The sequence below is a fragment of the Thamnophis sirtalis genome, unplaced genomic scaffold (assembly GCF_051295495.1).
Source record: "Thamnophis sirtalis isolate CommonGarterSnake01/CBP01778 unplaced genomic scaffold, rThaSir2_p1.2 scaffold_11, whole genome shotgun sequence".
Taxonomy (NCBI): domain Eukaryota; kingdom Metazoa; phylum Chordata; class Lepidosauria; order Squamata; family Natricidae; genus Thamnophis; species Thamnophis sirtalis.
In genome coordinates, this window is record NW_028261391.1 from 51,080,159 (window position 1) to 51,095,299 (window position 15,141).

The 15,141-nt window shown below is 35.4% G+C and overlaps 1 protein-coding gene across 1 annotated transcript in view; it reads right to left on the minus strand.

Moving 5' to 3' along the window:
* The window catches only part of LOC148043642 (VPS10 domain-containing receptor SorCS1-like), a 596,751-nt gene that overhangs the window by 413,077 nt on the left and 168,533 nt on the right, over positions 1 to 15,141 (minus strand). The window contains exon 2 of the mRNA XM_087726087.1: positions 4,888 to 4,955. Within this exon, the coding sequence (XP_087582213.1) occupies positions 4,888 to 4,955 (68 nt within the window). The remainder of the gene's footprint in view (positions 1 to 4,887; positions 4,956 to 15,141) is intronic.

Consider the following 15,141-nt stretch of genomic DNA (forward strand, 5'->3'; position numbering starts at 1 on the left):
TCAAAGAGAGTCTTATGATGGCAATCTATTAGTTACATAACATCTGCTTGCCAGAAGCAAATCTTTAAAAATGCATGTAAATTTATACAAGAATATATACATATTGATAACTGAGAGGAAAAAGGAGTTTAAATTCTAGATTAGAGCATGTCAGAATGAAGTGCTGGGAAGATATGCAAAATAATATATGTAATTTATGGAAAATTCAATTTAAATGGAATGCAGTTTAATAGGAATATTTTGGTTATACCCAAGATGCCACACATTGACTAATGTGTCAGGTGTTTTCTCTTTTTCTCACACAAAGGTACACTTTGTGTATAGGAAAGCAAAGGATGAGTAAACCTGGTTCATCAGAGGAGATTTAAAACCGAACTCAGTCTGTACCAAAGTGCTACAATCAGGTTGGAAAACCCTAGTTTGATTCCCAGATTATTAAAGAGAATTGAATTATTAATGGGACTGCTTATGAACAAAAGGTTTTTAGATTATATGCAAATTCATAATTTCATGCAAAATATTTAAGTAATTACAAGGGGGTCACACATACTAAACCATTATCATTCTTTCGAATTTTATTAAGTGAACTAGCTGTTTTGGTTTGTAAAATGGTTCAAGTTAACATTCTGTGTGGACACAATGACTTCAACAAAGTATGATCTAAGCTGAGAGTTTTAAAGGAATGAGATAACTTTATGTCTGGTGACAACATTTTATGAGGGTGAAAGTAGAGCTAAGGGTTAGGCCAAAATGAGTAGGACAGTAAGTAGGACAGCAATGAACAGGATTTTAGTTGGTTTTCCTTTGACAGAGTTATTTTTAAAATAAAATAACTATATTAGGTTTATTGCTTTGTGTTTGTGTTTGTGTTGAGAATAATTTCTCAAATTAATGTGATCAGTAAAGAAAAAACTAAATAATAGGGTCAAGTCATACTTAGTTAACACAATATTGTTGATCCTTTAAATATGCTCAAGGTGATTCAGAAAGATCTTCAAGTACTGTATATTCCATCCAATGTACCTATCCAAAATATGAATATTATATATCCTCAGGAGTACAAGATGTTATACTGTCCCCAGGGGCAAGATTTTGTGTTATAGCTTCCATATTTTCCTAAAAGTAGGATGGCACACAGAATAATATTGTGCAAGGCAGTGAGACCAAAGCTTTTTGTAGGCCTTATGACCTTTTGCCATTTTATCTTCTCCAGCAAGTTTAATAGCCTGATCTTATAATCTATTATTTGCCAAATCTATGTTACTGAAATTTTTCTAAGACTGTTGTACCTAAGACTAGAATATTGATTTTATTATCCCAGTGGATAATCATCTCAAAATTGTGAAACAAAAGTTTAGCCACAGAGATGGCAGTGTATTATTTAGAAGTATCCAAATTATGATTTTATAGCTTTCTTGATATTTTTCATTCTTTGCAATAGTGGAATATATTGGGCACACAGCAAAAGGAACACTTACGTTAAAGTGTAGTTTGGAATACTGAAAATGTTTTATGATTCATTTTTTAAAAATGTTTTTATTGCTTAAACAGATAATACCAAAAGTTACTGTAAAGTAGGTGAGCCCAGGGGTATGAAAACGTTATTTTTCAATAGAGTGATTTGCTGCAAAACAAATAATACAATCAGCTCAGGAAAAAAATCTTAGAGTTATATGAAACAGGTATTTCTGCCTTGAAGCCATATACTAAATATTATCAGTACATCTTTAGAGACAATTGTCCAATGCTCATGCACAATCTCTGATCTTCAAACTCATGGCTGATAAATAGATATCACTATCTAAATTTCTACTTCAGTTCATTCTGAATGACAGAAACAACTGCCGAATATTCACTTTTGAATATCTGGAACTCAAATCCATTTACACCAGTCTGAAGGAGAACTTCAAAGAAATCAACTGATTTTCATGCTTGTTTCATGGACTTTGTCCTATAAATTGATTAATCACTGGCTGTGATCTCATTAAATTCAATTTTATAGAAGCAGAAGAAGAATGTGGAAAAATGTTGATTTTATAGCAGCATATATCTGTTGACTTTAAAGAAAGTAGAAGTGATACAGTAGATGACACATTATAATCTGTTGGTCTTTTGAAAAATGGAAACCTAATACTTAAAAAAAAGAAATATATAATCCCATTGCTAAGGATAATGCACCCAACTTCCATGTTCAATCAGCTAATGCTCCTACAAAAAAATTTTTTTTTAAACTCAGAGTATCATTTAGATCTTAGATTCTAAAAACCCAGAATGGTGCAAACCATTTAGATCTTAGATTCTTGTTTTTTTTTTCAGGTATGAAAGTTTCTTTGAAAGAAAGAAATCCTTGTGTGCAGTGAATGGGAGATTAATTGGGTAATTTGTTCCATTGTCAAATTGCTTATACTTGGGATTTCCTATTACTTGATCATTCTTTCTACCCTACCCTGAATCTGTGCAGAATATAACAAAACTACTACTTTCCATGACCTAGAACTCTATTTGTGTTGATAAACAATATGGGTGTTAAATATGATTTAATATATGTAACAAAGACTTGGTGAGATTAGTCCCATTATTGGAATATAGCGATTGAGTTATGCAAAATGAACAGGAGCAAGAGAAATGGGATATACTCTGTATGTTTTTTAAAAAAAGACTGTTTAGAAATGTAAATGAATGAACTTGACAATACCCTAGAGAGCATCTGAATTAACATAAATAGAAGAACAAATAAAAGCAATAGCTTTGTTGTAGCCTATTGTCAAGGATACGGCCTACCCTCCAGTTCAAAAAGAAATTGTGCATGATGCCTTCCAAAGTAAATGCAAAAATCAGCAAATGGGTAGGACAGTTTACAAAGGAAAGATGCTGACTAAGGAGGGACATGATTATATTTATATTCCTGAATGTATGTCCAATAAGGAGTCAATATGGTATAGGGTTAAGGCATCAGTCTGGAAATCTGGAAACAAGTTCCACTTTCATTTCAGGCATGAAGCCAGCTGGTTCTTAGCCCAATCAATAGCAATAGCAGTTAGACCTATATACCGCTTCATAGGGCTTTCAGCCCTCTCTAAGCAGTTTACAGAGTCAGCATATATTGTCCCCGCAGTCTGGGTCCTCATTTTACCCACCTCGGAAGGATGGAAGGCTGAGTCAACCTTGAGTCGGTGAGATTAGAACCGCCGAACTGCAGATAGCAGTCAGCTGAAATGGTTGCAGTACTGCACTCTAACCACTGCGCCACCTCGGCTCTCACTCCATCTCAGCCAAGGAAGGAGACAATGGCAAAGTACTTCTGAAAACCCTTATCAAGAAATCTACAGGGCAGGGCAGGGTTAAAAAAATAAAATATAAATGGATGTCTAATACGTGGTCAAGATCTGTTCTTTCCATTATTCCAAATAGTAGAAGACACATTAATGGATTAAAATTATAGGAAGGCAGATTCTGACAGAGAACAAAATCTCTCAACATCAAGAGAAATGTGACTATAATTCAGGGAGGTTGTGAATTCTTTTTCAATGAATGTTTCAAGGGCAGTTTACACAACCATCTGGATTCTTCCGTTTGTATTATTTGACTGAACAGGATGTTGGACCTGGTGCCTTTCCAACTGGTCATCCACTCTAAATCGTATACCTTTCAATGTCATGTAAAGAATGTCAGAAAATAATCCTATTCCAATCAATCATGTTAAAAGTTTCTTCATCCAACCTGGGAACTTTCAAAATATTATGAATGGTACCAAACTCAATGTAAAATATATAAAAATATGATATGATACAAGATTTAAGATTTAAAATAGTTTGTTTGCAAATTTTCCATTAAATTTAAACAAGAGTTAAGAGTGTTAAGATATTGCTTTATTTTTAATTTATGTTATCATAAAGGTTCTAAATCACTATCTGGGAAAGGCCAAAGTTGCTATTCCCTACCCTCTTCAGTCTTCAGAAGTTGAACACAATTTTTTCAACAACAAAATCAAAACTTTTAGGATTAATATTTCTTTTGATTAACAGTAGACATGAAAGGGTTCAAACCATCAAAGAACTAAGATATTATTCTTTTCATTTCATTTGATATTGTTAGTGTAGAAATACCAAGACCTAAATAAAGTATCATGACTAAGGGAACAGCATCCAGTGGCATCTTATCAAACATCTTTAAAAACCTGTCTTAACATCTCACTGAAATAACACAGCATTCTATCTACTAGAAATCTTTAATGGATGTGGGAACAAAAGGGCAGAGAGTATCAGTCAGGAAAATAACTTATTATACTTCATTTCACCTGGTTTGATAGATTGTGTAAATTGTGTGATCACCAAACCGGTTGTTAAACCCGGAGGATCCCACCACTGCTCAGTATGCCTGACAGGTACTTTCTGAAGTACTGCATTTATCAAATTATACTTTTGCCTCTAAAATACAGAGGGATTAGCACTCAAAAAATGGGATTAGGGTATTTTTGAAAGAACAATAGACATAGGCTTAAAACAAACAAAAAACCCTCCAAAAAAACAGGGGAAATGCTGTCACAACCAGTTTGTTGAGGAAGAAACTAGGGTTAGAATTTGTATAATTGTTTAAAATATTCTGACACTGAAATCTTGTGAATTTTTTTTTAAAAAATCAGAACTAAATTCCTTTCATCTGGTCTTCAACAAAGATAAAGTGCACTCTAGATTACACTTTTAGAAAAGTAACTAGGTGGAAAGAATGTATTTTTGTTGACATTCCTGCTTCTAAAGGATTAGAACAGCCCCAAATGACCATGTAGAGTGTTATACAAATATTTCAGCATATAAAAAATTCATTTAAGTTTAATGAAAGTCTATTTTAAAAGAAAATAGTAATTATTAGTTCAGCTTATCTACATACCTCCACAGTGAGCTCTCTGTGATACTCCCCAGGTTGTAGTCATACAACTTTGTCAGAATTAAAATAACCTACAGACATAAGAAGAAAATCTTGGTTAGTCTCTAACAATCCGAATCTCATAACACTGATACAGCCCAGGAGAAAGTTTAGGCTGCTGTTAATGGGTGCTTAACATAATTAAATGAATTGCTTAAGCATTTGCTTAACTGGCATGAGTATTGCCTGAACAAGTATCCATAACAATCAGCATTTCCTTTGCAAGTGTTAATGATAGAAGGAAGGAAGGAAGGAAGGAAGGAAGGAAGGAAGGAAGGAAGGAAGGAAGGAAGGAAGGAAGGAAGGAAGGACGGACTGACAGACTTTACCCATTGAACAAATTGAAATGTTATTATTGTAAACCAGTATGGAGATTCTATTAGGGTTAATGGATCCAGTCTGAAAATAATACAGATGATGACAAGATGCTAACAAAGACAGTTTTCAATGTTTCTTTCTTCTACCTAATTGGTCTGAATTTTTGTAGCCCAGATTCAGTAGCTTTAAGAGCTGTGCATAGATGAGTCTGTATAGATGAGTCTTGTTTAAAAATTAATGGGCAAAAATCATTAATTCTGGCAATCCTAGAATCAAATATTTTATAATACAATAGTATTGAACAAATTATAAATGAATTATTACTATGCAATCATAGACATGGAGATATTGTAGTCTACAGACTGGCCTCAAAGCATGAACCCATAACATTCCTAGACATAGTTTATGAAGAAAGAAAGAAAGAAAGAAAGAAAGAAAGAAAGAAAGAAAGAAAGAAAGAAAGAAAGAAAGAAAGAAAGAAGAAAGAGAATGAATGAATGAATCTCATTAAGTTTTAGCATATCATACTGACAGTCTCATGAGATTTCAGCATCCTCCCCCAAGAACCAGAGAAAGATTATCAATTCTTTCTGGATTTGACAGTAATCTTAAATTTCAGTGTTGTTAATTTAAAAAAAAATGTGATTGGAATACCTGGAATAATAAATTCATATGCTAGTGCCCGGCAGCTGAAAAGAATGTAATTCTTATAATTTAATTTCTATCTAAATGCAAGAGATTTATAGCTAGAACATTCCCAACTAATGGCTAACTACTTGGTCAGGAGGAGAATAAAATACATCATTTTCCTAAGGTACTTCGTCATTCCAACTAGGGCTCTGATTGAATCAACCATCAAGAAACCAGAGAAATCCTAAAGAGCTTTCACCAAAACTTTGGATCCAAAAGCATCTTAAAATGTATTATTCATACTACCACTTTTATATTTTTTTTAAATGTAAAAACCACCTGCTAATAATCTGCAGGCAATAGGTTCCTGCTCCATGTAAAGTCATGAATTAAGCAGAATTCGTGTACTTCAATACCTCTGAATATTTTTTGCTATTTTATTACAAAACATCTAGAATTGGGCTGTACTATAGTTAGAGTTACACATTGATTAATGTAATTGTTGAGGGACTTTCCTGTATTGCCTTGAAGGTTAATAAGTTCCGTTGCTGACCATTTCCTTAACTTCTATAACAGATGGATATGTGACCTGTCATACTACTAGCCTGGCTCCGGCTCCATTATTTAGTTTAGTGCCATCCTGTATCAAGAAATGTTTTATGTTCCAATACCCCTCTTTTCACCATTTTCATAGTGAGGAATTTATAAGCCTATTCAGGGAGCAGAACAGCAATATCATTTGGTATCTTCTGCAAGCAGCCATCCTGCTGGCACTGATAAGCTTTCCTAGGAGGGCAGTGATGAAATTTAGCACTCTACAACCCTTAATTGGCACATGTCTCTGTCAGACATATACAACCACTGGGGGAATGCCATCTGACAGTCTGGTAGGCAGGTTGACACTTTACATAAGTTCAGGTTGTTTTTAAAATAGGGAAATTAAAATGAAAGCATATCATCAGATTTCAGTAGTTCAGAGCTTAGATAATAGAAAACAGAATACAGAAATAGGAAATAGAATATTTAAGATTCTTCATTTTTTATCAGCAGTTTAAGTTCACAGTGTTGAATCTACTGCTTGGCATTGTATTGGTTCAATGTACCAATACCTCCACAGAAGCCTACCATTTGTTATTACTTAGTTACCCCATACAACCCAGACACTGAATTACAGAAAACTACTTCCAAAACTGAATTCGTGATATAAAAAGTAACTAAAATGAATACTAGTACTACTTGATTTAGCTAAATTAAAACCAACATCATAGGATCATTTCTTAAATCAAGTCAATCATTACTGATGAGATGGGATTGCAGAGAATTTTAGAAGGTAGGCAGAAAATGGAATATGATTTCAACCTTGACAACAGGGAAAATAGATATACCACAATTAGCAGCAGCTATTTTAGGACTTGAAGAGAAGAAAATTCTCCTACTACAGACCTAGAAACATATAATTCCAAACCAGAAGCAGATAATGGACTAACTTCAGTGGACGAGTTGCCAAAGGGATTTGGGTCTTTGACTTGCCACTTTAAGAAACAATAAACCATTTGGAAAATTTTCCTTTTTTTGTTTTGTTTTTGTATGAGCACCTGAATGGTTAAGATGAGATAAAAGCTGAAAAGTTGGCAGTTGTCTCTATCATCCATATACTGGGATAGAGAAGTTGGATGAGAGTCTTGTCAGAAGACTGAGAAAATATTGTTTGTGTGTGTGTGTGTGAGAGAGAGAGAGAGACAGACAGACAGACAGACAGAAATAATTACTTATAGCAATAGCAATAGCAGTAGACTTATATACCGCTTCATAGGGCTTTCAGCCCTCTCTAAGCGGTTTACAGAGAGTCAGCATATTGCCCCCAACAATCTGGGTCCTCATTTTACCCACCTCGGAAGGATGGAAGGCTGAGTCAACCCTGAGCCGGTGAGATTTGAACCGCTGAACTGCTGATCTAGCAGTAGCCTGCAGTGCTGCATTTAACCACTGCGCCACCTCGGCAGTATAACCATTCTTCTTGGTTAGGGTTTTACTAACTATATTAATATTTGCTGTTTGTTTTTCTAGTTTGTGCTATATTTTCTAACTTTAGAGGAAGTTCTAATAAGTAGTCTTTACTTTCACCCAGTAGAACAGTGGCATGGGAGAAAGGGAGCCGAGGTAGATGTTGTTCTGTTAAAATCATTCAGTTATAATGGTTCATCCTATGCATCTTCTACTATCAGGATAGTCGGATACAGCAAATAAAGTTATTGATGCCTTGATACTCTTGGATATCAACTTGGTCTTGATTTTAAAAAGATAAATTTTATCATCTTATGATGAATCAAGAAGTTTACTAGTCTGTGATATGGAGACTATACTATACTATACTATACTATACTATACTATACTATACTATACTATACTATACTATACTATACTATACTATACTAGTCAGATATGTTGATCAAGGAGATGTATTGCAATACTCTATACGAATACCACATTCTTTTCTCATCTACTTGAGACCAGCTTTAAGGGCATTTACTTCATTCTGAATGATCATATAGAAGCATGAATTCTGCCACTTTATAGAATCACTATGTAGATTCAACTGATCTTCACAGGGTCCTCTTTTGTTTTTGTTTTGAGTAATTTAAATGTCATGCATATCTAAGAATATACCATGGGATTGTCATCATGTTTTCCATGAAACACATCATGCCTTTCATCTGATTTTTGTCTTGGAGGAGAAATAGCCATATATAGAGATGAAGCTCTTGCCATGTATAGACAACAAAAGGCTGTCAGAATATTCTGCTTTTCAAGGATAAGGCCAGATTTAATTAATCTTCCATCTATGTTTAATAAATCATTCCAGGATGTTTTCTCAAACTTAGTTGATTGGTCTAGCTGCAAGCTGACTGAGATGTGTAACCTAAAAACATCACAAAACTTAATGCAATAGCTCATAAACATCTGTTATCCTATACACCACTAGAATATATGGAACGTGAACAATAAAGAATTATGACAGTGGATAGTTGGAACAGCCTTGGAACAAATCCAGTAACAAATTTGGTAAGCAACAATGTAATCATCATCATAAAATCGATACCACCACAATATGAGAAATTTCGGACAAGGTAGGCACAAACTGAATATTTACATGGCAAGGCTCTCATTTTATGTGTGGACTGAAAATCTAGATGTCATCTAATGTTTCTTTTTGCTTTCATATTTTGTTGTTTGAATGGTAAAAGGTTAGTTTATATTTAATATTGTTTTTTTCTTTTCAACTGTTGCTAAAAAAAACGTGAAGATGCTAATGAACAAAGACATGCATATTATATTTTTCTAAATGTCAGAATACGGGATGGAAAGAAATGTTGTAATGAAATAATGCATTGCCCTTTTCCCCTTGATTTCCAACTCCCCCACTCCCACTCATCCTATTTCCAACTTTTATTATTATCCTAATCAACATAAAACGGTAATAGGAGGAAGAAAATAACAAAATGAAAAAGAAAAGATCACTGGAGAAAGTAGGTCGCCTGATAAAGTCTCACATAGTGAACCCTTCAGAAATATAAAAATGTAAAAACCTATTCTCAGCTTTGATAGGACTACTTATTTTTCAGTTATATATTGTTTTTGGGAACCTCACATAGACATTTTGCAGAAGATATTTGCAACAAAACTAAAAAGTGCTAAGTGCCTTAAATGAGAGGTAGGAATACCTCCTACAGAACTTAGGGAATATCTTTATACATGCTTGAGTTGTTCTTCTTCTGCTGCCTGTTTTGGAATCACCTGTTTAGACTAAGAGTCTTTGGCAACAGGCTACACTGTTCCAAAACAACAAATTCCCCTGCATTTGTCTCCTCCCAGCTATTCCTATTCCAGGAAAGCAATTTCCAATTTTTTTTCTTCTTCTGGGTGGGTCTTACAAGAACATATTGGGTGCATATGAGTACCAGTTAAAGCATGAAAATGCACATAATGCAGATACAACTAGTATCTGCGGGACATAGAATAGCAGTCTTCTGGTACTTTTTGATAGATAGGAAGCAATGGGTGAAGCTAGGGAAAATTACATATAGTAGCTGGGCAGGCCCATGGGCTTTCTCCACTGGTCTTCTGTCTATATATCAATGACTGCATCTCTAGATATTCCTCTGTTAAAATGCTGAAGTTGCAGATTATACAACAGTCATTGGCTTCATCTGAGATGGTAATGAGTCTGCATGTAGATGGGAAGTTGAACAAGTGGCCATGTGGTGCAGCTAGATCAATCTGGAGCTGAACATGCTTAAAACTGTAAATATGAGAATGGATTTTAGGAGCAGCCCTTCTATTCTACCATGTCTTACTATATTTAATAACACAGTATTAGTATCAAAACCCTTCAACTTTTGGGTGTTCTATAATTTCCAAGGATTTGAAATGAGCACCTAATATTAGAACCAACATTAAAAAGACACAACAAAGAATCTTCTTCTTGTGTCAACTCAGAAAGTTCAGACTGCCTCAGGAGCTGTTGACACAGTTTTACAGAGGAATTATTGAACCTGTCATTTGTACTGCTATAACTGTCTGGTTTGGTACAGCAACCAATAGCAATAGCAATAGCAGTAGACTTATATACCGCTTCATAGGCCTTTCAGGCCTCTCTAAGCGGTTTACAGAGAGTCAGCATATTGCCCCCAACAATCTGGGTCCTCATTTTACCCACCTCGGAAGGATGGAAGGCTGAGTCAACCCTGAGCCGGTGAGATTTGAACCGCTGACCTGCTGATCTCGCAGTAGCCTGCAGTGCTGCATTTAACCACTGCGCCACCTTGGCTCCTGCCCAAACAGGGCAGGTACATATTACAACGGAGAGTCAGGACTATAGAAAGAACAATTGCCATCAACATGCCTTCCACAGATGACTAGTATATTGCATGGGTCAGATGGAGAGCTTTAGAAAATATTTACAGACCCTTCACATACTGGACATAAACTGCTTCAACTCCTCCCCTCAGGACGCCACTATAGGGCACTGAATACCAAAAGAACTAGCTACAGGGACAGTTTTTCCCCCTCATGCCATCACTCTTCTGAATACGTAATTTTCACGATACTGTCTAATGTCTCTGTTTATTTATCCATGTATTATGGCTGTAATATTATTGTCCTTCTTGTTACCTTTTATTAAATGTTCTATTGTCTATATTAAGAGATTATGATTATCCTGTTGCTTTATATATACATTGAGAGCTTCTGCACTGGAGACAAATTCCTTGTGTGTCTAATCATACTTGACCAAATAAAATATTGTATTTATTGTATTGTATTGTATTGTATTGCATTGATTGTATCCTAGTATCTTAATTTGACATTAATTCTAATAAATTATATAACTATGTGATTTTTTAAGGGATGAAAAGAAATGTCACATAGAAATAAACTTTAAGAACAAATCAAGCATGTGTTTTTTTAGGAAATGAACTTTTCATGGAAAAAACATAGTATTAGTATATTATACTAGTATATAGTATATTGTATCATGTTTTCCTTGTGGATAATGTATTTATATATTGCAGCCCCATATACTCCAACTATAATACTTCATTATTCATACTGACATTGCCTTCATTCTCCTAAAATTCTATAACTTTTAAAAACAGCACATGTCAAACAACCTGTTTAAAAGTGTAAATGAGGAAGTATTCTAAAATCCTGAAATTACATGACAAAGAAGCTTTGTATATCGACGTCTGCCACGTATTCGTACGCACTAACACTTATTTACTAGAGTTTTTTTAGCAGGTCTTATTTATGGTTATGGGTCACAATACCTTCTCAATAATTTTAATGCTTTCTATAAACCTCTGCCATGTAGATAGATTTGGAGCAACATTATGTTACCGGGCGTTTTTTAACCACTTTCTAAAGCAAGATGAGAAAATATTGTAATAAGAGAAAGAAAGGTTAGAGAAAAAGTCCTTCCTTAGAAACTAAATCATTTTGGCAGGGGGAAGAAATAATTAAATATAAAATGTAAGTTTTTAGAATCACAAGCTAGGATTATATATATATTATACCTGGCAGTCTTATTCTAAAGCACATAAACTTCTAAAATTAGCATAAAATGAATAATTAATTTTGGGGTTTGCTGATGTTCAAACAAATGGATTTCTTGAAAAGAATGTTCGTTCAAGCAATAAATCACTGCTTGGCTCCTTGTCAAGAAGAAAAAGATACCACTTGACAGAATTATTGAATTGAGCAGTATGGTTACAAGGCAAATTGTAGCAGAGATAAAGGTAGTGAATTAAACTTCGGTAACAGACTGACACCAGAATGAAGCCATAAATACAAAAGCAAACTTATCAACTAACCTTTTTAGGAATACATTTTTGAAATTTGTCAATTATAATAGTTGCTGTTTCACATTTTATGATGCTGTTTGTATAACAGACCCTTCCAGAAAATAAATATCTTGTAGAACTGTTATAGACCACTTGTGTTTTTGTTTTGTTTGGCTCTATCTTGAAGCAGATACAAAATTGGGGAGACCAAGTTGATATTGGGTTAATATCAGTATTAATCTGACCATACTTAGCAAGAAATGTATGGTATAAAAATACCTGTTAGTAACCACTATTCTTCAAAACTGCAATATGCAATAAAAATACAATGCCCTTGTATTTTTCATTAAAATGTTGGTCTAGTGACTTTAACTAGTCACTTTCCATTCTATTCCTTTTATTTATTTTTACAGAATGTGCCTCTTGCAATTATTGTAGGAAAAGGACACTGACCTGAATTCCTACAGGTAGGATATAAATCTAACAAACAAATGCAGTAGTTAAACATAGCATTCATAGTGTAGCAAACCTCTCCATAATTGTCTGTGGATAAAATTTAACCCATCATCCTTAAACTATCTAAATAAAACATGAAAAGTCAAACAGAAAGGCTGATCTTTCTGTGTCATTCATCTTCATGGAAATGTTTCTGCTTTGCCTATCCTTCCCTAAAAAAGAAATTCACACACAGAGAGATAAACAAACATGCATAATCAGTTTATGAATGCACTTTTGTCCTAACCTCTTCTAAAAGTGCTAAGACAACAGACTTGTGCTAATTAATTCTGTTTGTTCCATGACTGTTAATCAATTGGTGGGGAAAATTACCTTTCACTTCTCTTTTTCTAAATATTTTTGTTATTGGGATTGTTTAAAAAAGTCATATTAGCCATAACCAATCAAGTTTTCAGGTTTCTTTAGTTTGAAAATATTCTGTATCTGCTAACTTGTATTCTCACACCTATTCAGCCTCCATGAAAATAAGTCCATGACAGTTGCTTGAAAATAAGCTTAGAATCATCTGGAGACCAATTGTAATGCAAAGGTCATATTTTCCAAGCTGTTTATAGACCATAATTTGTAGAGGACTAATGTCACAGGTTGTCAATAATTCAAGGTGGAAAATTATAAGTCTTAACAGGCTATCAATTGTTCCTTCTTCCCCATTTAAATCTTTATCCCCAAAGAGTGCTTCAATTGCCTTTCATTTCAGTTTATTTCTTAAAGTTGAATTCCTGATCTTCATTTGTTTATGGTAAAGACATTTTATGTGATAAAATGTAACTAATACCTTAACAAGCCCTTTGGGAATGTAAGCAATAAAAGTTCATGTTTCAGATCACAGATATGAATCCTAGCTAAAGGTCTAGTCCCACTAGGCTATTATATTCAACATAGCTTTTGGTTTCACCATTGTTGTTGTTGCTGGTGGTGGTGATGGTGGTGTGTGTGTGTGTCCCAACTCTGAAATGATAAGTTAAAAGATCTACAGCAAGATACCATACTATTTCAAAGCACTAGTCACTAAAGATTTATCTCATTGCATGTAATCCAATTTTACTTACTCATGTAGAAGTAAAGTTAATGGAAGCTATTTGCATATAACTGGTGGGATAGGGCAACACTATTTGAGGAATTAAATGGGAAAACATTGATTGTTGTATTTAAAAATAGGACTACAATCACAATGATCTGGCAAGTCTAATTGGTACCTGGTTCAAATGTGTTATTGCATCCCAACTTATTTTCTTTTTTTAATTGGAACATATAGAAGTTTTTTTTTTTGCCTTTTCTTTTCCCACATATTAACCACAAGCTAGATATTACAAATAATTCACATTATTACATCCAACTCTATTCTCTTGGCTACAGTTGTAAGGAACTTGCAAAGGAGAGTTACTGCACAGCTTGATGATCTGAACATCTGTGCCACATAAATAAATATTTGGATGGGAATCATTCCAGGAATCACGCGGAGATCAGCATGTTCATACTGTGGCTGGATTTCCCTTTGATGTCATACAGGCAAAGCAGTGCAGGTTGATAGTATTCTAGTATCCAGCATGTTTGAGCACATTGCAAGATGTACAAAAGAAAGCTTTGTGGTGGAATTGTATGGCATTTAATTGATAACTATGCAGTACATACCGTATTTTCACAACTATAAGCCGCACTGAAAATCCTAAAATTTGATCCAAAACCGGCAGTGCGGCTTATAACCCGGTGTGCTTTATATGTGGAAAAAGATCTCCCAGCTGCTTTTGGGGCTTCCTGGAGCGCCAAGAACCTTCGCGCTTTCTCCACACTCTCCTCAGCTCCTCACAACTGCAATAGACGTCCAGAAGCGGCAGGGGCTATCGAGCTGGAAATCCAATCCCCATTAACCCCAAAAGGCGCTTCTGGACATCTATTGCAGTCGCGAGGAGCGGAGGAGAGCGCGAAGGTTCTTGGCGCTCCCGGAAGCCCCTAAAGCAGCTGGGGGAGGCGCGCGGTTTGGTTTCTCCTCCCTGGATGTCACAGCAGCAGCCCCAAGCGCACCGATCTCTGTGTTTTTCGCATTGGGGCATGCTCTTGCAGCACACCCCGATGCGAAAAACACTGAGATCGGTGAGTTTGGGGCTGCTACTGCGACATCCAGGGAGGAGAAACCAAACCGCGCGCCTCCCCCAGCTGCTTTAGGGGTTCCTGGAGCGCCAAGAACCTTCGCGCTTTCTCCACACTCTCCTCGGCTCCCCACAACTGCAATAGACGTCCAGAAGCGGCAGGGGCTATCGAGCTGGAAATCCAATCCCCATTAGCCCCAAAAGCTGCTTCTGGACATCTATTGCAGTCGCGAGGAGCGGAGGAGAGCGCGAACGTTCTTGGCGCTCCAGGAAGTCCCTAAAGCAGCTGGGGGAGGCGCGCGGTTTGGTTTCTCCTCCCTGGATGTCGC